The 24,373-nt window shown below is 39.2% G+C and overlaps 1 protein-coding gene across 1 annotated transcript in view; it reads left to right on the forward strand.

Annotated features, from left to right (window-relative positions):
• The window catches only part of PLEKHH2 (pleckstrin homology, MyTH4 and FERM domain containing H2), a 1,501,506-nt gene that overhangs the window by 778,379 nt on the left and 698,754 nt on the right, over positions 1 to 24,373 (forward strand). The window contains exon 12 of the mRNA XM_044075068.1: positions 11,404 to 11,514. Within this exon, the coding sequence (XP_043931003.1) occupies positions 11,404 to 11,514 (111 nt within the window). The remainder of the gene's footprint in view (positions 1 to 11,403; positions 11,515 to 24,373) is intronic.

Raw genomic sequence — 24,373 nt, forward strand, 5'->3', positions numbered from 1 at the left:
CCCTCAGGAGTGTCGGTAAGGTCCACCAGGAGTCTATCTGAATTGGATGTGGTGCACCTGTTCGATCAGCTGCTGACAGCCAGAGAGATTACAAATTTTCCTAAAACCCATCCCACTCCAAGTTTTGGGTCCTTTGCCTGCTCGACTCCCACGTATTCTCCTCCCTTGGACCCTTCGGTTCCGAGGCCCATAGCTCCGACGTTTTAGGGGGGAATCCTGTCCTCGGTGCTGACAGTGACCTTCTCTGAAGCTCCAATGCCCCTTACAGTTTCGGTTCCTTTGGAACGACCCCTTCCTCAATTTCATGCTTGGGGGTGGTGGAACCGCTGGCTCCAGGTACGGTTCCAGTTGTTTCATCGGTTCCATCTTCGGATCTGGGGGCGACACCCACCCCGGTTTTGCTTGAGGCTCCGTCCCTGGGAGCGTGCTGCACGGAGCGGGATGTGAACCCGGTTCTGAGATTGTCTTCCTCGGTTCTGGGCTCCCATTCCTCTTCTGATGGGCCAACCTTTAGCCTACCCTAGTGGGTGATGGAGAAGGTGCTTGGTTCGGGAAGCGCTCCTCCTACGTCGTACCTTCCCCCTCCTCCTTCTGAGCTGCAGCTGTCACAGGCCAATTCCCCAGGACACTGAGAATGCAAACCTTAGGAAACCCCTGTACAGGGTAATCTCCTTTCTGAGTTTTCTTTAGATGCGTCCACTGAAGAACCACCTTGGAAATGGATGTGTAAGAGGAAACACATGGACTCCCTGGAGGAGTCCTTCACTGAGGATACAGACTACGGTGATGTGGAAGGGTCCCCACGGTCACCCCCTGATGATGTCTCCTTTGGAGACATCCTGGAAATTTTGAGGCAGAGGGGTGACTGGAAGCCCTCCAACCTTTCCTCGGAGGAATCTGTATTCCTGCAGGCTTTCCACTCTTGGCCCTCTACTTCTTGGGTGACCCCCCTCCCCCTGCTGAAGAGTTAGTCCAGCTCATCGTGCAGCGGGCGTGGAAGAACCCTGATACCATTGAGGCCATTCCCCAGAGACCAGACAAGATACTTCCCCTCCAGAGGAACAGCCCCATTGGTCTAGAGGCTTACCAGTAGATGCTATGGTGGTGTCGGCTGCCACAAAAAAGGACCTTGTGGAGGAAAGTCCTACTGTCCATCCACCCAACAGGTGGACAGATTAGGGAAGCGAGTTTTTGCTTCAGCGACCTTTGCTGTCAGGTCTTTGAATTATTTGGCACATTTTACGAGGCTCCAAAGAGATCTCATCTCTGAACTCTCTGGAACCCTGGCAGATCAAGTTTCTAACGGGGCACACGATAAAGTTGCTTCTCAACTTGCTACCCCAGAGTCGATCTCCAACTCGTCCATGAGGTTGCTGCCCCATGCAACCGAAGAGATGGCTAGAGCTGTGGGTGCAGGTGTAGTTATGAGATGCCACACCTGGATGCGCATTTGTGACCTCGCGGACTCCTTCAAGTCTTTCTTTTGGAATGCCCCTATCGAACTGTCTGCTTTGTTCGGTTCTAAAGTGAAGGACATATTAGCCAGGTGCGAGCAGGATGGAAAACCCTTGTCTGCCATTGGCCTACGTTTTTCCAAACTTCAGCACTCTTTCTCCAGGAACCAGAGGAGTGGAAAGATATGGCACAAAAAATCTCAAGGCCATTTCTGTAGTGCACATGATGAGGATTCCCCCAGAGGCAGAGGGGGTTACAATAATGGAAGATGCCCCTTTAGGGGCAGAGGGGGTCCCCAAAATCAGGACTCCAGGGATTCTTTCTCCGGATGACCTTATCAGAGCTCCTGAAACTCTGCCCAATTGCTTTCCTCTGGAAGCAGTTGGGGCTCGTTTTTCTCTGCACCAAGCTGCCTGGCACTTTATTACAAATGATCAGTAGGTGCAGAGAATAATTTCCAGAGATTATTACATCCCTCTGATCTCTTACCCAAGACCTCCAAAATGCCTTCCTGATGTTCCACCCAGTCAAAGGGAAGAAGCAGCTTCAGAAATAAGAAAGCTGTGTCAAAAATGAATCATCCAACAAGTCTCCCCAGACCAGTGCAGATCTGGTTTCTACTCAAGATTCTTTTTGGTGCCAAAAAAGATCGGGGACTGGAGACCCAATTTGGATTTCAGACAACTAAATAAATCAATAGTTCAGACCAAATTTCACATGGACACGATACAATCCATTCTCCCATTTCTTCGGGAGGGTGTGTGGATTTGCTCAGTGGATCTCTGGGATGCGTATTACCACATCAAAATGGACAAGTGCTCCAGGTGCCTCCTTCGCTTCTGGCTGGGAGCCAACCATTATTAATTCAGAGCCCTGCCATTCGGTCTCTTGACGGCCCCCAGAGTGTTCACGAAATGCCTAACAGTGGTAACAGCTCATCTGAGACTTCAAGGATTCCAGCTGTTTCCGTATCTAGATGATTGGCTCCTATCCGCCCCCACCAGGCACCTACTGGTCATGGCCCTCTGCTACACCATAGCACTGGTGGAGTTTCTAGGCATCACAATACACTGGGAAAAATCCAACCTTTAGCCTACCCAACAATTGGAATTTATAGGAGCAGTATTCAGTACTCAAACAAGCCAAGTCTGTCTCCCTCCTCACAGACTTCAGAGATTAAGATTACAAGTACAAGTGATACTCTGTCAAAGGAAGGTGTCTGCAAGAGAAGTTCTACAGGCTCTGGGGTCTGTGGCGGCAGCCATCCTGATTGTCCCCCTGGCAAGATTGCATATGATCCTTTTACAATGGCTCTTTTTGGCCCAGTGGATATCCAATCTCCATCCTCTAAACTCACAGATCCTCATCACCAATTCCTGCAAACAAGATCTCCTCTGGTGGATGAAATCAGATGGAAATCTTTGGTGACGCCCCTTCCAGACTCCCCAACTTAATGCCACTGTGACCACAGACCCTTCCTGGAAAGGGGGGGGGGGTCACTTCCAGGGAAAGATAGTCCAAGGCACGTGGTCCAGCTTGGAGGTCAACTTGCATATCAACATCCTGGAGTTAAGAGTGGTGCTGTTAGCGTTGCAGGCAGTTCATCCACTCCTTCCGTCAGGAACGATTGCAATCCAGTCGGACAATATGTCTGTCATCTGGTACATAAACAAACAGGGAGGGACCAAATCCTACCCCATATGTCATGTGGCCATGAGAATTTGGCATTGGGCGATAGCTTCCAACCGCCTTCTTATTGCAATGCATATCCTGGGGAGCTCCATCGTGATTGTGGACAGGCTGAGCAGATGCATCCTCTGTCCGCACGAGTGGTCTCTCAACCCGAACATGAAGGCAGAAATCTTCAGCCATTGGGGCTAGCCTTGCTGCGATGTTTTTGCTTCCCCTTCAATCAAAAAATGCAGCAGCTACTTTACTGTCTTTCCCCCAGACGGGGAATCACCTAGAAATGCTTTGACTCACGATTGGCCTGCGCGTCTCTTCTATGCTTATCCTCCAATACCCTTGATACCACTATTTCTAAAGAAAGCAATCCGGTTGAGATGCAAAGTAATCTTCATTGCCCCTTTCTGGCCTCGACAAGTATGGTTTCCCTTCCTCCGACCTCACCTATTTCAACCTCCTTGGATCCTGGACACTCGTCAGGACCTGATATCTCACCCACAAGGGCTGGCTCCCCCAAATCTGTCCACTCTCAAGCTGACAGATTGGTTTCTCCATTTCCGTTAGTCGCCAGGCAGGAAACCCTCTCCTCACCTGTTAACGATATTATTCTGGCCTCACATAAACCATGCACCAGAAAACTCAACAGAGACAAGTGGAAAAGATTTGCTATCTGGTCTAATAATCAGAGGCTAGATCCTTTTTCAGATCCTACAGCTGCTATACTCCAATATCTTTCTGAGTTGTTTGACAATGGGCATCAGCTTCTACTGTTCGAGTCCATTTAGCAACTATTTCCAATTTCCACAACAGTTCGGATGGCATCCCTCTTATCTCCACCCGACTTTGCAAGACCTTTCTCAAGGGAGTTTTCCATAGCAGACCTTCTATCAGGCAACCTGTAGAGACATGGAGTCTCCCTGTCTCTCGCTGTACCCCCACTTTGAGCCTGCTGCGACATGTAATCTAAAATTCCTGTTATGGAAATCTTTGTTTTTGGTAGCGGTCACATAAGTCAGACGGATATCTGAGTTACAAGCCTTATGCATCAAGAGCCCATATCTAATCTTCCATAAGGACAGAGTATCTCTTCGTACTAATCCATCCTTTTTCCCCAAAGTGGTTTCTGACTTCTCTATTAACCAGTGCATTGAGCTCCCTGTGTTTTTCCCAAATTATTCCAACAAGGGAGAATACTGCCTACATTCATTGGACATACATAGACAACTATGTTTCTACTTGAACAAGACTAAGTCCTTCCGCAAGTCGTACCAACTTTTCATTTCCTTTTCTGGCCCAAGAATGGGATGTGCTGTATCAAAAGTTACTCCCTTGCGAATGAATCTAAACCTTTTCAAATCAAAGCTCATTCAGCTAGGGCCATCGCAACTTCAGTTGCGTTTCACTCCAGGGCTTCCATGGATGACATTTGTGCAGCAGCCATTTGGGCTAAACCCCACACCTTCATCAAACATTACAAATTGTATTTGGTCTCCTGGGGAAGAGCGGCCTTCAGCTCAATGGTTCTCAGGAATGTTCTTCCATAAGGGCCACCCAGGTTCTCCAAGTAGCTTGGGATTCTGTCTCATCATGAATAGGAAGAAGATTAACAACTTCAGATAAAGAAGTTATGTTTAGCCATAACGTTCCATCTGAGGTATTTATCTTCTTCCAGTCATCACACCCTCCCACCATCCCCCACCAAAGGCTCCTGGTGGATCTTCTTGGCCTTGTGATGTTTCAGGGTTTCTGAGCAGAAATGGCCTGTGTTTTTCTGTTTTCTTCTATATGTTGCATGCAAACTCGATCTGAGGTAACTGAGAGAAGGGCATTGTGGTTAGCATGTTAGCTCGAGAGGTTTTGGTGTACGAGAGCTTGGTATTAGGCTGACTTGGTTCCGAGAGCTTGGTACCGAAACTATCAGTGATGAATGGAAGAAGATCAACAACTCAGATGGAACATTATGGTAAGACATAACTTCTTTTTTCCAACAGGTTTCCCTAAGCTCCCTAGAACTGAGTGCAGTGCAACAGCACTAATTTTCTCTGCAACCTTTTTCTCATAACAGTGGTTCTGTACTGGTCTTATTACATGGCTAAGTGTTTATGGGCTGTGCAATCCAGAATATTTAACTTTCTCAATTCCCCTCCTTATCTACATTAGATATATTCAAATGCAATATTTCATGTTGCTTATGTTCTCGATTCAGAACTCTTGCTGTTTTATCTCATAAGTACAGGCTATGTGTAATATCTGCACTTGTTATTTGGTTATTGTTATTATGTCTGTATTTGCCATTTTAATGTTGTTGTATTACTTTGAATTGTTCGATCAGCTGTCTTGAACTTTTTTTCTCCTGTCCTCCATTGGAAATGGAACTTTCCCAGGTGGACTTTACTGGTCAACATAAACAAAGAATCGAAGAAATTAAAATGTATTTAGAATTGTATTAAAAAAATCATTTACTTTAAAATTTCATTGAGACGAGACCAGACACATTTAGATAGTTGTGAATAATGTTTTTAGTAGGATTGCTGACGGGAGTAGGATTGTAAACGAGTGTGATTACTAAGGTTTTTGCTTTCTGTAGCTTTGTCAGCAGCTTCTATTGTGGTGGGATTGCTGATGGGATGGGGGCATTCCTCAGGTGTCACTGTAGGCCAACATTATTTTACACTCATTAAGTAACGCTTTTGCTTTTTAGAGAGTGTAAAAAAATACACAGAAAGAAGTGTGTGTGTGTGTGTGTGTGTGTGTGTGTGTGTGTGTGTGTGTGTGTGTGTGCGCGCGTGTGTGCATGTGTGTATGTGTATGTGTGCTTATGTTTCTATCTGCGTGTGTGAGTGAATGCATGTATGAAAGCAGAAGAGACTGTGTGTGTGAGAGAGAGAGATAGAGTGAAAACGATCTTGTGTGTGCGTGTATGAAAGCAGAGGAAACTGTGTGAGATCGAGAGAGAGTGAGAGCGATTGAGCGATCTTGTATGAGTGAATGCGTGTATGAAAGCAGAGGAGACAGTGTGTGTGAAATCAAGAAAGAGAGTGACAGCGATCTGTGTGTAGCTGTCCAAATTTTTGCAGAATGTCCAGATTTTTGCCTAATTTTTTGTCTGTTCCTGATAAAATTTGTGGTTTTCTGAAGTTTTGTGGCAAATCAGTGAGGAGTGAATTCACAAAATAATGGCAGGCATTCAAGTTTCAGGCTTTATATCTTTAAGAAAATGCATTGTAAAACAAGACCTTTTATTCTAGCAACTTTCTAAGTTTATAAAAGCAATATTTTAAATTTGTCCCTATTTTTGGGACTTTGTCTCCTCATTATTTTTGGCTTTGTCCAGATTTTTTGTGCTAAGAGGTTGGGAGCTATGCTTGTGTGAGTGAATGCAAATATGAAACCAGAGGAGACTGTGTGTGTGTATATATGTATATGTGTGTGAAAGCAGAAGATACTGTGTATGAGAGAGAGAGAGAGAGAGAGAGAATGGGCTTTCTGTGCAATTTTTGTGTTTTACTTACTGATTTATTTTTTAATTGTTATTTTACTTATTTATTTTTAAGTAGTATATTATTTTTTTATATATTTTTGATGTAAAATCCTTCCTTCAACACCATTAACATATACTACAGAAAGTTTGAAATATTTGAGGGAGGAACTATTTTACATCAAAAATATCAACAAAAAACACAAAATGAACCACAAACTCTGGTAATGCAGCTTCCATAATTCACTTAAACTTTAATACTCCACAAATACAGTGCTTTTGTCTATACCTGTAGACATAATCAGCACCATTGTTAAAAAAAATCATGTTAAAAATATTCAGGAAGAGAGACACCTCCAAAGTGCTCCAATCGGAATTTTTATGTGAAAAAGGCCAGGAAGCCTCGAAAAATAACTTTAAATGACCTTAAAGGGCACTCAGTATTATCAAGTAAAACTGAAACACAGTTGAAGCATAAAATAAAATAAAACTACAATATAATCCGCTGATTTACAAAAAATATGAATGTAAACAGAAGATTATAGTTTATTAGCACAGTTTTTCGACTCGCTGCTGACAGATACATTTTCATTATAACTGGGTGAGTTAGTGGCATCTAATTTAAGTTGCCAAAATAATTCGTGGTTCAAAAGTTTATTTTTCCAGTCACCAGAGAGTGGAGAAGCCCTCACTTGCTCAATCACTGAGAAAGTGAACTGTTTGAAACCTGCACACAACACGGAATATTTGGCAAGGGCATTCTTGTTGTCAGCATGTTTAATACAGTAATAGTGCTCATAAATTCTACAGTTTAAAACATTGTTAGTCTTTCCAGTATAAAAAGCCAAACACTGGGAGCATATAGCCAGTTAAACCACTCTCTCAGAGGTGCAAGAAAATTTTCCACACCAGTACCTCTCTTAATTTTGTCAAAAATCTCCCCTTCATATTTGTTTCACTGTGGCAACACTGAGGACAGCAACAATGTTTAGCCATTAAGGGGGAGTCCCCCTGTTGATTCTCTCTCCAGAACACTCTTTATGTTGGGTTTGTTTCTGTAAGTGAAACTTAATGCTGCCACACTTAGTCTTTTAGTATGTTCTTGACAGTTGAACACATTCAGATTTTTCCTGTTAATGTGTTCAATTTGCTTCACAATCAAGCTGTAGTGCAGCACCATATTGTTCTATAAAGAGCATTGTGTGTGATTTGTGGAATTAGTTGAATCAACCACACCCTTCCACTGGAATCTCATGTTGCAAACCTTGCCAGAAAATGGAGGCATGTCTACCATGCCTCTCTGCCCCAAAAATTCTTGCAGTGTATTTAGCAAGGATTTATTATATCCATGATTGCTGAACATCCGCTTAAGCACTTTGAACTGTGCATGTGTCGTCATTCAACCTGATTTTGGATATTCTGATTATTTGACTTTTAATGATCACCCTCTTCTGATAGTATGGGTGACAACTAGGAAAGAAGGGAAATAAGTTGCAGAAGGTGGACTTACTGTACACCTTAGTTTCGAGCCCATTGTCAGGTAAACATGTGATGCATACATCCAAATGGTTAACAAAATCATGATTGATGCAGTGAATAAACTTCAAGAAACTAGTAGTGTGTTCTACTTGAACCATAAATTCATTGAATTCCATTTCTGTACCTTGCCAAATAAAAAGCAGGTCATCCAGGTGCCTAAAGTAGCTGACACACTTTCAAAACGCTGGTAGTTTAAATAATATGTCCAACTCCCAATTTAGTAGAACACCATTGTCAAACGTAGGGGCACATGTAACCCCTATAGCAACATCAAGTTACTGCTTAAAGTATTCACAGTTAAAAAACAAAATATTGTTACTCAGAACAATGTCCATGAATTCCTGGATCAATGATACATCTATTTCCCTAGTGCAGCCAAATGTGCTGACCATTTCCTCAAACCATCTCAGATCCTCATTGCGGGGAATTAGAGAAGACAAATTTTGTATGTCACACGTGGCAAAAATGTAATCCTGGTTGGTGTCTACCTTGCAGAGTTTGTCTAAAAGGTCTAAGGAATCACACAATTTCATAGAAGTTGCTAAACAGGTGTTTTAAATTAACATCAATATATTTTGCCGATGGTTCCATAGCCGAGTCACCTAATGCAGTGATAGGTCTCAGCGGTGGATCATCTATTTTGGAGTGAATTTTAGGAATCCTGAAAATTTTTGGAATGATGGGGTTTGGGACCCTTAAAAAATATATAATTCCTGTGAGATGTTATCAAACAGGAGTTGCTCATCCAGAGCTACTTTAATTCCCCGGTAGGCAATACTAATCTCTTTGAGAGATACAGTAATGTATATGTCATTGTCACTAAGGAGATTATACATTCAGCCTGAGTATTCATGTGTGCCCATAATCATGAACCCTTCCTCTTTGTCAGGTTTCATACATCTAACATTTGGGTTAGATGTTGTAGAGTGTAAAATTTCCCTATTTTGAATGGAGAGATTGTGAAAGGTGTGTTGACACTTATAGCTAAGTGTCTGTCTAATTTCCCTTTCACACGTTTTCTGGAATATGTTCACAACAGGGTGTAAAGGGGGGTAAGCAATGCTCTTCCTCTTGAGGCCATAAGTGTTGATATCAGCTCTGTTGTCTGCATACAACAACTGTAAATTCATTTTCCTTGAAAATAAAGCTCAACGAACATTTCCTCAATTTTGGCCCAACTCAAATGAATAAAATTAAAGCCTTTAAGAAATAAAAAGTGGTATGCTGGTTCATTATTAATATCCATAAAGTTGTAAATTTGAAAGTCATAAAAGGACGTAATGATCACAGCTTCACTGTCAACATGTATGCCATCAGTACTAATGTCATAACCTGGGTTCTCCATTTCTAAAATCTCTGCTTGTATTTGTTGTTCCTATTGTTTAATTTGCATCTCGTTGGACCTGTCCTGGTGTTGAATTTCTGTGACCATTCAAGATTCTCTCTCTGTTGGTTCACCAATCTCTCAGATCTTCTTAGATGAGGTTCATCTAAAGGGAACTCTGTGTTACCCATACCATCATTTTTGCCTTTAGGATGAGAAACAATATCACCTGGAAAAAAAGATGCTTGATATTGTTTTATTAGTGCTGTGGGGAGAGGGGGGCTGCACTGTCTTGTTTTTATAAACGGTATCATCACAAATCAATTTTTTTATCCTTCCTGTGTTTAATCTGCGTGAGTTTGTTATGTGTCACTTCAAACACTTTGTTGAAATGGGCTCTGTGCCTTTGAAAGTCCAAATCAACTAATTTAGATATGTTGTCTTTAAATTTACTCAGGTGTCTTTAATTTTCCTTAATAATGAGTCTTATAAATTCTAAGCCAGTGGGCTCAAATAATTCCAACAATTCCGAATGTAACGCTGTATTTACTTCTTCTCCCAGTGGACACTTCCAAATTCGAAGGCCCTTGGGGACACGGCCCCTTCTAGCACTTTCACATAAAAATGCATTGTCATATTGAATAGTTTTAAACCTAAAAAGGTTCTCTGACTGCAGCATCAGGCCTCATAACACTCCTGGGTGGGCGTTAATTACACATCAACACACTTCCTGTCGGGCATTATTGCTTACATATTGCATATTAAGATAAGCAGATGGAAACAGCTTGTCTGTAGATATGCAAGATGGTGACAGTTTATGATTCTGATCTGACATTAATTTATTATTCATTACATTTGGCTAGCATTTGAAATTATTTGCATCATTGCATAGTACGTACTTGGGAGGCAGTTAGATTCTTAGTTTTTGTTCCTAGATTTTGTTTACCCTCTGAATCATGTTCTGTATCTCACCTGAAAACAGGTCCCTTAAATTTCATGGGATTGTCACATAATCAAATGCTAGTTATGCAGGTACAGATGCACAGAAGAAAGCTTGCTGAAATCACTTTCAGCAACAGTGGATTTTTTTTCCTTTTTCCCCTGTTGTGTGACCTTGGAGTAGGTATATAATTTTGGAGACTGTTCCCTTCACATGGTAGGTACAAAAGGTAAAAGCTTTACTCCACATTTTGCTAAAAGAATTTCCATCCATTTCACTTTGGAGCATTTGCATTTAGGGAATTAATTGTTGAAATACTGACATTATTCAAGCTTGGGGAAAAAAACTGTGGGAAACTGTAACCTATGACCATAAAATAAACAAAATCACCTTGAATGTAGAAACGTTAAGTAGACTTTGTTATAATCAGTTCATCTTCATTTGTTGTAAATCTGGACAATCTGAGAAGATTTTCAAAAACAATTTTTACGTGTAAGAGATGAAAACTTTCAAAAATTAAGATAATTGTTGGCAAAGGTAATTTTCCATTGAGCCTATGGAATGTGTAAGTGATGTGAGACTTTTACACAGTGTCTGCATTTTCATTGGTAGTCAGTTTAGACTCTAAAAATATTTTCCAGGTGAGACATAACATGTTGAAAGGACAGCTGATTCAGGATAGACTAGCCAAGTTTTTTGACTGTTAACTGTTTGAGTGCTAACTTTAAGATTAGATGTTGAAAGTATGACATTGGCTATCGAATTGTCATCAACCATCTCTTTTGTCAGTGAGTTGTAGAACTGCATAACTTTTGTAAATGTTTCATTTAAATATTGTGTACTTTGTTAGCAATTAAGTGTGTATGAATTTTTATTCATTTAAAAAATTTGATGAATATAGGCTTTAGTGACGTTTTCTGTCAAATGACTTATTTGTCTTCTTTCCTTTTTTTTTTTTTTTTGTTCTTTTCTCATACATAGGGGACTTTAGAGAAATCGGGATACCTACTAAAAATGGGTGGCAAAGTTAAGACTTGGAAACGGAGATGGTTTGTCCTTAAAGGTGGTGAACTTCTCTATTACAAATCTCCAGTAAGTCATAGTTGTTATTATCAAATGATATGTCCAGTGAATCAGAGAAGTGCAAAGGTCTAAAAATGTTATGAAAAGCTGATATGTATTTGCTCACATTCTTTTCACCAGCTAATTTCAGTATATCCATGTGTTCAGGTTTCAAGAGAGTGAGACCTGGACAGCACTTAATAAGCATTCACCATAGCAGAGCAAAGTTGCTACAGTGGATGTAAAAAGTGTGCATGCCCCTGTTAAGGGTGTGCACACTTATGCAACCAGCTTATTGTATGTTTTTATTTTTTATATTTTTTCCCCTGATTTGTTTGTTTTTCAATTGAATTGTACAGATTATAGGTCACATTAAAGGTGGGAAAAGTTTTGAAATGATTTATTGTGGTCTCATTTTTTTATATCACAAAAACCTGGCATTTTAACAGGGGTGTGTAGACTTTTCATATCCACTGTATGTCTACTCATTTTGCCAGATTTGCATTGCAAAGGTAAGATTCAGAGAAACGCATAAGTAGCATGGCATTGAATTCCAAAAATACTGAAGCAAGTATCTCTGAATCTCCTGTCTGAGCAGTTGTTGCATCTGTGGGTAGGTGCCTCATTGACGAGACCATAACCATGTAGTACTGAGGTCAGTTACAACAGCATGCCATGATATTGTGTAGATTCCTTACAGAACTCAGTAGGTGCATGGGGCTAATATATTTGTACACTTACAGTACTTTGCTCACTATACTATGTAACCACATGAGCATCATTCTCATCCATGAACTATAGGGGCCTAATTTACATAGGCCATGCCACAGTTTGGTATATTTGCATGTGGCACAGAAATACCAAGCACTGCCCCCTTTCTGCACATTTGTGAATTGCTGTACTTCAGTATAGTGAACTTTTATGAACTGCTGTCCCCTTTTGTTTAGTGTAAGTCAGCACAAGGTGGCCTTGCATTGTTTTGTACACAGTGGTTTATGAATCCCTGTATTTCATATTTAAGCCACAAAAGTCAATATCTAACCTCAGTCAAATCATACAGCTGGTTAGTAGAGCAAACTGTGGTACAAGAACACAGCTGCTAATAAACGGTGAATGCTTTCTATTACCGGCTGATACTGAAGTAGTACTAGTTGGAAGTGAGGGGTTCTCTTAGACTGTGACAGATTTTGGTCAGCTGTTTGTATTTTCACTCTGCAGTCGGTAGATAGTGCACGTTTTACTGGATGAGATGAGGTATTTTGCAGTTAGTTTGGCAATAAACTTTTAACTGCTCTGAGCTAGGGCTTTGACTGCCTTGCAAAGTGGTTACGCTGTTATTCATTTCAGTTGGATGGGAGTTAGGCCTTTGAACTTACTTATAACTGCTGCTGCTGTCAGTGGAATCATGTGGCCCCTGCAGTTGTTTGAAAATAGGTTTTGTGTGGGATTGTGACTGGCTACACTTAGCAAGTCAGTATTTTTGCTGTTTGTGCAATCACCAGAGAGGTTAGGTTACTAAAAGGCTGTAGTCTGCTTTTATGGCAGAGATAATGTTTAGTATGACAGCTGCTGACTGGTAAGAGATAGTGATTTGTATACCCTGAATAGCATGCTGTTCTTTGTTTTGATTGCTGTTAGACTTGCCCTCAAAACATTTGTCTGGATGGTTCTGACTTGTAGTTTATCATATTTTCCTCACTTATAACTAATTTGTTTCTACTATTTTATGATTTTTTTTCTTTTATCCTCTGTGCTGTTTTTGAATGTGTTAGTCTTTGCATTTTGTTATTCTTCATTCTAAGGTGTTCATTATATTTGTGTTTCATATTAATATTTTATATATAGTTCAATTGATGCATTTATTGATTATTTAACTTGATACTTTTTAATTGTGCTGTTTTGTAACATTATATTTATACGTTTTCTTCACATTAGTTAGTACCTTTTCTTCTCATTATTTAAGAAATCTAGTTATTTTTTCAGTGGCAGATGCTTCTTTGGTTGCTATTTTTATTTCAGGTTGAGCGGTCATAATGTTATCCCTGAATAACTGCACTTAGAATGATATTCAGTTACTGGGATGTAGCCAGGATTTTTGAAATCATACAGAAAGTTGCACACTGTCTTACAGATTGCAGCCCCCCCCCCCCCGAGTATGCACATTTTTTTGCAAATAACAATTATAAGATGCCTTTGTGACTTATTGTAAGATATCAGAGTAGCCATCCAAACTTGACCTTTTACACCACATTACAAGTGGCAGATAATAAAAAATGGTTTCAGTATACCATGTAAAAGTCACATTAAACAACTGACAAGTGCATGCCAATCAAAACAATAGTAGGAAACCACACTCAGACGGCTACTCACCACAGTACAAGTTGGCAGATGCAGGCTGGCTTTTGGTTATACAAGGTATGCATGTGATGTCCCAGTCAGATGGTTTAGTCTGAAGGCACTCTCAGATTTTTGGCTTTATTTGACTAAGCTTTTTAGAGGCATGTCTGTTTCCCAGTTGTATGGTTCATATCTGAAACTGTCATTGCCGCTGGTCTACAGCAACAAGCATCATAACACAGAAGGAATCATCAAGCTGTCCTAATACATCCATGAAGAAAAAATAACAAAACTGAAAAAAAAGAACATACACTAGGGAATGAAGAAAACAGTGAGTGTTTATCACAAACAGATAAAACTGAAAGCACAACTGAGCAATACTTTCACAGTACAGATTTAGAAGTCACACTAGCAGTACTTAACTCCAGTACACATCAGAAAAGCAAAAAGAAAATTGTGAACCACCATTGCTTTAAAACATTTAATAAGCAATATTGTCGCTAAAAACACAACATAAACACACCATATTAAACCTTGTCATCACAATAAACAAAACATGCTGGAGGGATAGGTTCCTGACCCAGAGACTCCCCAGACTCTGGAATAGATTGCCCATACATGTCAAGCAGAGTGCCTCTTTGGCCCTCTTCAAAAGGAACCTTGACAATTGGATGGGAGAAAGGAAATTCACCCCAGGGATCACGTCAGTCACCCTGCTAGACAGGGGTCCAAGGAAGTAAATAGTGTGGGAAGAAATAGCCAGGGAATTATTATGGCTAGGCTTGTATAGGCCGTAGGGCTGATAGCTTAGTACCAACCTATGAACCTATTAAACGTTTTTGTGGAAATTACACCACTTCATCAGCTTGATGAAGCAGTGTAATTTCCAAGAAATATTGTTTATTAAATGTTTAAAAAGCCATAGTGGTCTGCAGTTTTCTTTTTGAATTTTGGATTACCTTGAGTGTTTACTGCAACCTTGATTTAGCAGGTGTACTTATCATGGTTGTTCTACAAGTCAAAAAAACATTGAACCACACAGTCAGAAGTAAGCTCAATTCAAACTACTAACTAAAAATACCATTAGCAGCAGAAAATACAAAAAAGAGAAAAAAAAAGAATACAAAAAAGAGAAAACTAATTGCTGAGCCCAGACATCAGCCTGCATTTTTAAGGGACACATAGCATATTGTTAAGATAACATTTTTATCCAAGTATGTAGGCACATACTTATCCATCTATCTATTTGTCTATCTATCTATCTATCTATCTATCTATCTATCTATCTACCTGTCTGTCTGTCTGTCTGTCGGTTTTCCCTTTAGCAGTCAGTTGATGATAGGTGCATGTCTTCTTGTTTGCTTTGACTGTTCATATTATAGCTTCCTTGTACAAATTTTACAGGTTTACATTTTCTGCTTGTTGAAATCTCTTTGTGTAAGGTACTTTCATATGACAACCCAGTGCTAGAACAACAATTGATAAAATACTGAACAAACCAGCATTAAAAAGAATTCTGATATTCACCCTGGAGAAAAAGTTAGTGATGTCATCCTCCTTGTGCATTAGCGTTATTACAACCTATATGCAGTAGTTTGCAGTTTACAAGTCTAAACAAAGGTTAAAATAGGATGATTCTGCCTCTGTACACTTTTCTTCCCCCACTCCTAAAGTATAAGAAGGAAGGGCAGGGAAGCTCTTGCTGAGTAAGAGGTTTATAAATTAGTAGTTCAGGTTGAAGATGACAGCACTAATCTTACTTGATCTGAGACCACTACTAGGAGGATAGTGTGTCTTTTCCTCTTTGAATTGGATCTTCCCAGTGCCTCTATTGCTTGACCCCTTCTGCCAGGTTTTTGCATTCCGACTCTTTTCATAGGTCTGCGTAAATGAATATGGTCTACATGAAGTTGTCAAAGTATGGTTTCATAATGATAGCATTTTGTTTCAATGCTTGTGCACTTCGGTGGAGTGTTTTATGTGTGTGTCTGCAATCGTGCGTACGTGCGTGCATATGTATGTATACGGATCTACTTCAGTAGATCGTTACTGACACGAGAAGATCGCAATTTGAAAATCATGAACATTTACAATTTCGAAACTGATAAAAATGAAAAAGTAACTGCACATGTCAGACACCACTAGCATGTGAATGGAGAGCGCAGTGTATTGACAGAAACACCTGCTCCATGTAAGCACTGCATTTAACATAAAAATGTACCTTTTTGAACATCCTAGAATGAAGATATAATGAGGATCTGTAAGTTTACCCTTTTCTCCTCTGTAGTGCGATCTTGGAGTTAGTGTACATCATTTTCAGGGGGTGTGTGGGTGCAGAGGGGCTTGACCCCCTGCAAAAACATTAAAAATGGTACATTTTTATCTTAAATGCAGTGCTTAAATGGAGCAGGTGTTTTTGTCAATACACTGCTATATCCATGGTGTCTGACACGTGCAGTTGCCTTTTCTTTTTACCAGTTTTAAAATTGTAAACGTTCATGACTTTCAAATTGCAATCTTCTGGTATCGTTAAAGTAAATTTTGGTTTTGTAGACATTCAATGCACTGAAGTAAATCCACACACACACGCACACACACACATGCTGTTGTAGTCGAGAGCTTTGATTTGGTATAAATGAAATATCTGTGTGTGTGTGTGTGTGTGTGTGTATATATATATATATATATATATATATACATACATATGCAGACACACACATATATATATATAGGTCCCCTTCAAAACATCTAAAACCCATAACATCTAATTTCATTACAGTGAGACCAGAACATCTAAAATCCATAACATTGAATTTCATAACATCTAACAGTACAAATCACATGAAAATAGCATCACCTCCACATATAATGACACCAAACCACCAAACACACTTGTTACTATGTTTCTGCAGGGGGGCGTGATAAAGTGGGGTTAGAAAATTAACTTTTTCTCACAACAGTGCAATCTTGGAGTTGGTATATTTAATTTACAGGGGGGTGTGGGAGGCAGAGCATTTGGTGTCGTTATATGTGGAAGGGATGCTATTTTCTTGTGATTTGTTGTGTTAGATGTTATGAAATTCGATGTTATGAGTTTTAGATGTTTTGGGTTTTAGATGTTCTGGTCTCAGTGTTATGAAATTAGATGTTATGGGTTTTAGATGTTTCAAAGTAGAAATATATATATATATATATATATATATATATACATATATAGATACAGATATATATATATATATATATATATATATATATATATATATACACACACACACACACACACACATATATATATAAGTATGTGTGTATGTTTATACATAAAGATATTTATCATTCTTGTATATATAAATATATATGTTATAACTAGTAGAAAGGCAAGTCTGTGGGGATTATTATTACTTCTTATCATTTTATTATATTTTTATTTTATTTTTCTTTTGTTTACTGGTTTATCCGACTAGGTTTAGTTAAAAAAACACATTTTCAACAGAGGCTCAGAGTGAAAAGCTCCTAATATTGCAAACATTTTAAGTGCACTTTCAGTAATATACACGTAGAGACATTAAGTAATGTACATTAACAATTACACATGTTTTGATAATTAGATTGCATTCTTACATTTTATACAATAAAAGGAACCATTACAATATAAAAATACTTGTGCATTACTTACTAGATGTTAAACATTGAACATTCAATGAGGTATATTATTAGCATACCTCTCAGCCTGTTAGACTAAGAAATCTGGACAAAGCCAGAAATAATGGGGGGGGGGACAAATCAAAAATAGAGGCATTTTTTAAATATTGCTCTTACAAACTTAAAAGGTTAATAGAATAGCAGGTTTTGCATTAGCGTGAATTTTCTGAAGGGTATGAAATCTGAAACTCGGATGTCTACCATTATTTTCGGACTTCAGTCTTCAGTGATTTGCCAGTAAACCACATTTTATGAAACGTGGACCAAAATATGAGACAAAATTTGGACATTCTTCAAAAATCTGTACAGTTGATAAATATGATTACTATGTTTGTTAAATAGATAATAGGACATGTGATTAATGCTTAGAAATTCAAAGAAATGGAGTTGAGTGAGGGAACTAGGTAGGTCAGAAAATGTTAATGCTGTAGCTACGAGTGGAGTATAAAGCAGATTTACATACACACACACACACACACACACACACACACAATTACAGACACATGTACGCACATAGATGGCTATAATAAGGTTTATATTATAGAGGTGGGGACTGTGCGATGTCAAACAACTATGTATATGGCTGGGAGATGAAAGTAAAACTATTCCAGTACTGGTGAAGACTGGTTGTGGGGCATAGTATTCTGAATGAAGAGAAATTGTTTGATGATATGGCAAGCTAAATATAATAATGAGATTTATGGTGGGGATACACAGGAACAGATCCATTGATTTGATAAATACATTTTTAGCTGTGGTTTAAATGTTTGCATTCTTAATGGATTTCAGTGGATGTGGATGTGGTTTAGCTACAGTCTAAGAATAAAAGAGTAATCTGTAGTGTTAAATGACTTGGTTATAGTGGTTAGTGACTTTTCAGTACATTGTAACATTCTGTTAGGGGAGTAGCGTTGTGTTAAGTTGTTAAGGGCTGGGCAATTTTCTGTCTTATAGAGGAGTCTGTGTATTTTAGTGAGCTGAGAAAGAGCTAGGTGATGTGGTAGTTCTAACCAGTTTAATTCTCTGAGTGCTAGGCAGTGGTATGTTCTGGTGTTATAGTTTACTGCAAATTTGGCTATTTTATTGTAAGATTGCTCAAGTGTAGGCACCTGTGAGGCTTATAGGTTAGTGAAGATTGAGGCTGCGTAGACAACAGACTGTAGTAAGAAAGTAGAGGCTATATTTCTTCTGGCCATGTCAGTGGTGGTGGTGGTCGGGGGGTTACTCCATATAATGTACCTAATTTTTGATGATTTTTTTTAAATGTTAGATACATGGTGGTTGATTTTCAACTGGCCATCTATGATGACAGTCTAATTTTGTATTGGTTACATGTTCTATCTTGGAGTTGTTTAGGGGTAAAGAGCAATAATTTATTTTTTTAGAGTTTAGTAGTAGTTGTGAATTGTCTAGCCATGTTTCAGTGAATAAGGATTGTTGTCTAAGGTCTTGGAGTTTAGAGAGAGATTTGGCAGAGAAGATTAGGGTTAAATTGAACTACGGAAGCATTTTTTGTAGCAGCTTAGAGGTCGTTGATGAATATGTTAAAAAGGATGGTAACTAGTTTTACTTCTTGTGGGATACTAATAGTTACTGATAGTTAGGTAGAGAAATCATTTTTCCATTTCACTGCTTGTATTCTGTTTGAGAGTTAGCTATGGAACCACTGCAGTGAGGAGTCCTTGAGCACTAAGGAGGAGGAGATTGTAAGAATTTGAGGGAGGGGACAGTATCAAAAGCTTTTGATGAGTATAGGAAGATGGTGGAAACTAGACATCTGGCATTTGTATGAGTGTCGACAGTATTAAAATTTAACAAAGTAGTAGTTGTGCTGTGATGAGGATGCAAGCCATGATAGGTTGAAGACAGAAGCTGTTTATCTGTTAGATTATCAAGAAGTTGCTTACGAAATAATTTTCCTAATATTTTTGATTGAGGAAATAAAAATTGCAGTTGGGCTATAGTTTGAAAGATCTGTATTGATTCCACCCTTGTGCAGTGGAAGAATTAATTTTTTTTTCCATAGTCAGAGGACATTATTTTTAGATATGGATCGGTTTATCAGAACTGGAACTGGATATGCAATATCCTCAGCTAATATTTTAAGATGTCCAACAGGTTGAGTGTCATGGGCAGTTGTAGTACGCTTTATTTTTTTGAGATTCTTTCTGATGATATCTGTGGGAACTGGTTAGATGGGGAAATGTTGAAGGAGGTTATTGGAGCAGAGACATCAAGAGCTTGCTTGGTTGCCTGGTTGGTTAATGACTGTACTGTCTGTATAAAGTGGGTATTGAATTGGTTGGCTGTGGTATATTTTGTTTCTATGTGTTTAGTTTTGGTTTTGTAGCTTGTCCTACAGTTAACAATTTATTGAATGAGTTCCAGAGCAGTTTGGATTATTAGTGTGCATGTTTGTATTGGTTGAATAATGAGTTTTCTTATCTTTGGTGATAAGTTGTTTTGTTGAGTTTCTTGGTTGTCTGTATATTAGTAGAGTAGGAGCTAGGAACTGTTTTATTTATTTATTTTTTGCCAATATTTTCCATGAGTTGTTTATTTGCTAAGGATAGCCATGTGCAGATGTGTGTTATTGACTGGATTTTCAGATTGCGTGGTTTTACAATCTGTATTAACATCGCCCAATATTATGGTTTCATTGGGAATTTTTAAGGAGGCCCAGCAGGTAATCTTCAGTTGTTTTAGCATTGTTACCTTGGGGCATGTATATACCCATGATTGCAATTGTCTTGTGATTGTGTACTTTTAGTATGTTTAATAGAACTGGTAGAACTTCCAAGTTAGAGAAAGACGGTATGATTATAGGTTCATGGGCAGTTACTAGGCTAGTGGCCCTTGAGCCTTTACAAGCTTAACCATGTTAATCCTAAGTATCCCATTTGTTTTGTTTTTCTGGGGGGTAGTTTGCAGCATGAATTTATGAACAGAGCAAGTCTGTGATCAACACAAGCTATGGGTGTCACCTCAGGGAAGAATTTGCAGTCTCCCATCCAGTTATCTAAATTGCGTTTAAATAGGGAGAGTGAAGAGCTCTGTTTTAAGTGAATAGGAAGCCTGTTCCAGAAAAGCAGCAGTCTCTGGGTGACATATCTGTCTCTCTGGCATGTTCTGTTAATGTCACAAGTATGCTGACATTCATAGAGCGAGTGACTGTTGTGCCATTTGACTTGCAGATCTGTAGCATTTCCATTAAGGCAGGGTTGGAGGTTGCCCTGTAGGCCAGGCAGAAGTCACCCCTCAGCAGCCTATAAGATACAGAGTAAAGTGATATGGCATTCAGCCTGTCCATGTATGTCATGGTTTGAAGTCCCTGTATTTTCTTAGTGAGAAACCTCTGAAGTCTGTCCAGCTGTTGCAGGTGTCTGGTGAGGTACATGCAAAAGAATGCATTATACTCTGTTAGTGGTCTGATGAGGGTCGAGTACAGTGGATATATGGGTGAAAGTGGAGATATTAACTGTGGTTTTGTAGAAAACAGCAATACCATGAGCTTTGTTGTTTACTCAGTGTAATCTGATAATGTTATAGCCTGACAGGGCAGTTTCTTCATTTTTTTGTTTCCTGGTGGAGCCAGGTTTCCCTGAAAATTAAGATGGTGGGAGTGTTTACTGCTGTCCATGCATGCACTTCAGGGAGTTTATTATATGTCAAACCAACTTACAAAGTATTCATATGAAGGTCAGGGCAGAGCTGTGGGTGAGATGGCAGTGATAACGATGCTGATGGGGATATGCTGCCTTTGCCGGATTGTACTGAATTGAACTTGAGTTAGGTTGGATATCACTGCTAAGCTTTGTGGTCATGGAGGTATGATGGTACAGGTAGGGGCATTTTTGCTTGCTTTTATGTTTAATACTTATATTGTGAGTAAATGACTGTTGCTTTGGATAATTGTTGATATAGATAGACTATGCCTGGTGATGAGGTTCATAAGTATTTGCTAGGAGGCTACAATATAAGAGTTTTGTTGGAATGGTGAGAATACCGCATGTTAAGTGTGCAAGCAGGAGAAGAGGTGCTAGTGTGAGGGACTGTAGGAGAAACGTGTTTCTACAGTGTAAAAGATACTGGGCTTTGAAGGATAGGGGATGAGGGTGCAGCTAAGATAGCAATTAGGGATTATTTGGGCAAAGTGTAAGTTGAAATGGACAATACATTGTGATTCGTTTATTGGCTTATGGGTGATTTTGAAATGTGTGGTTGTTTAAGAATATAGTTTGTAGAATAGTGATATAAATGAGGATGAATTTATGGGGTGATGGGTCTGTTAACAGTGTACGATATGTGTGAGTAAGGAAGGGTAGTAAAGTAAAAAGTACTGATTTAATTGTTGCATGGATGTAGAGAGATCAAGGGTAGAGGGGTGTAGGCAGTCCAGAGAGGTACATGGAAGGCTTAGAGATGTTATAGAAAAAGTGAGAGATGAATATTCATTTAATTGTGTTTTACAAGTGAAGATTACAAAGATGGAAAGAAGGAGTTTTGCTTTTGAATGATGTAGAGTTACTGTTGGGGAGAGGTCTGAGTAGGAGTGGATTTAGTGCAAAGCAACATGGGAAGAAGGAAGGCTGTTGGGAATAACTGTAATTGATGGAAGAAGGTAAGAGGTGAATAGAAACATGAGTATTTCTATGATAGCCGTAAAGGTATTTGAGGAGGTGTATGACATGGGTGCCATCAGTGATGTGTGAATGTGGGAAGTATAATGGTAGAGTAATATAGGTCGTGTGGGAACTTGGGGTAGAGCACTGAGCTTACCACCTTCAAGCCATTTATTGCAAAAAATCAGCTTATAGCAGCTGCTTAGAAATTAGCAAGGAGGCACAAAGTAGAATGAAATTTCTTTCATTTACTGAATGCAGATACCAAGGACCTAGAGATACAAAGTAACTACCTTAGTGTAGTCTAATGGTCAAGTGGAAGAAAACTGGCCATTTGGTAAGTGTTCCTTAGTGTGGAAGGACTGCTAATTTGGAGGAATGTTACAGCCAGTTTCCAGCACAGGACATGCATGTGCCTGACTAGTTAATGTTAATATACAGCAAAGATCTTCATGGTAAACTTGCACATTGCCATTAATCTCAGTGAAAATTCTGTAGAGATGTGTCTTGTGGCAGAGCTACTGCTATTTAAGGGACAGGGACCAATGTAATGTCCACAGGCTATTGCACAATGACAGTAATATCAGTGAAATGTCCTCGGAGGTGTGCCTTGTGGCACACCTCCTGCTGTTTAAGAGAGAGGGACCAATGTGATATCCATAGGCTACTGCACAATGACAGTAATGTCAGTGAAATGTCCTCAGAGGTGTGCCTTGTGGCAGAGCTCCTGCTGTTTAAGGGACAGGGACCAATGTAATGTCCACAGATTATTCAACAATGACAGTAATGTCAGTGAAATGTCCTCAGAGGTGTGCCTTGTGGCAGAGCTCCTGCTATTTAAGGGACAGGGGCAAATGTAATGTCTACAGGCTATTGCACAATGACAGTAATGTCAGCGAAATGTCCTCAGAGGTCTCCCTTGTGGCAGAGCTCTTGCTGTTTAAGGGACAGGGACTAATTTAATAGCCACAGACTCTGCACTGTGAAGGAAAATGGTGACCAAGTGGATGTAAAGACTTAACATTGCATTGGACTGTTGTTTACAGAAGTCCCTATGTCCTCAGTGTCTAAAATATAGAAACCTATTCTAGCAGTTATGTTTTAGCACACCATATCTTAAAAGTTCCCTCTTTAATTCATTTTTGATTTATGAATTAAATGTGTATCTACTCAAGAATGGGTACAGGGGATCTGAGCCCTAGCTGTATCAGATAACTATCTGATTATTATTTATTCTCAGATCAACATTCAGAAGTAACTCAGTAGGATAGACATGAGGTGGAAGGAAATGAACACTAAGAATTGCACCTATTGGGTTGAGTTCTGCCACTTATTCTGTGTATTTATACACATATATTATTATAAAGGTTCTATACATAAAGTATAGCCAAATCAGATTTATATATACTATAGGCATATCAAAAATCTCCCTTCCCAACCTCAAAATAGGTTGGCTAGCAGGGACATCTGCAAGCGTATATTATGTAGACTATAGCATACATGTAGTCAGCCAGAGGAGCAAGAAACTCAGTAAGAAAGAAAAGAGTAAGAAAACAATCTCAGACACATTTATTTAAAACTGTTTTGTTAAAACAAAAAATGTAGTCTTGTTAATTGTCCCCTCCTCTTATATGAATACTGTTTGGTTTAACTGCTTTTACAATTAGAAGTGTTAAGTAGCTGTTGAGGCACCCCGTAGACGAGTTATAATTTTAAAAACATCCTTTATCCTACTTTCAGTCATTGTTTTCTACTTGGGGGGAAGTACTGTACAGCGGGGATAGGGAGTTTGGGGCAAAGACATGCAAGTTTGGAATGGTAAGTTTCTAATTTCTGCAGTTGTATTAACAGGTTTTTTCTTATTAAATACAGATGTAGATGCTTCTGGTCATTTCCCTTGCTTGTTTGAACTTTTCTTGTGCAGATTCAATTAGGTCACTGATCGGTTTTGTTTTTGCTAAGCTTTTAGTTTTTTTTTTCTGAATGAGCCAAACTAGCTTCATGAACTGTGTGTACTGGGGATTGCTTGCTGCTGACTTGTCTTAGTGCATTTTTCCTGTGCATAAATGGAGAAATGAATAGCCTAATGTGATGACTATTTGACTTCCTTCTATTAAGTTTTGTTCAGCTTCAGTAGAGTAAGGACAATATAGATTAGTGTTTTTGACTGTTCACACCTTACAGAGAGCTCAACAACATCTTTGTATTATTGCAATTATCTGTGAGCATTT

The sequence above is a fragment of the Protopterus annectens genome, chromosome 6.part0 (genome assembly GCF_019279795.1).
Source record: "Protopterus annectens isolate FY-2018-M chromosome 6.part0, PAN1.0, whole genome shotgun sequence".
NCBI lineage: Eukaryota > Metazoa > Chordata > Ceratodontiformes > Protopteridae > Protopterus > Protopterus annectens.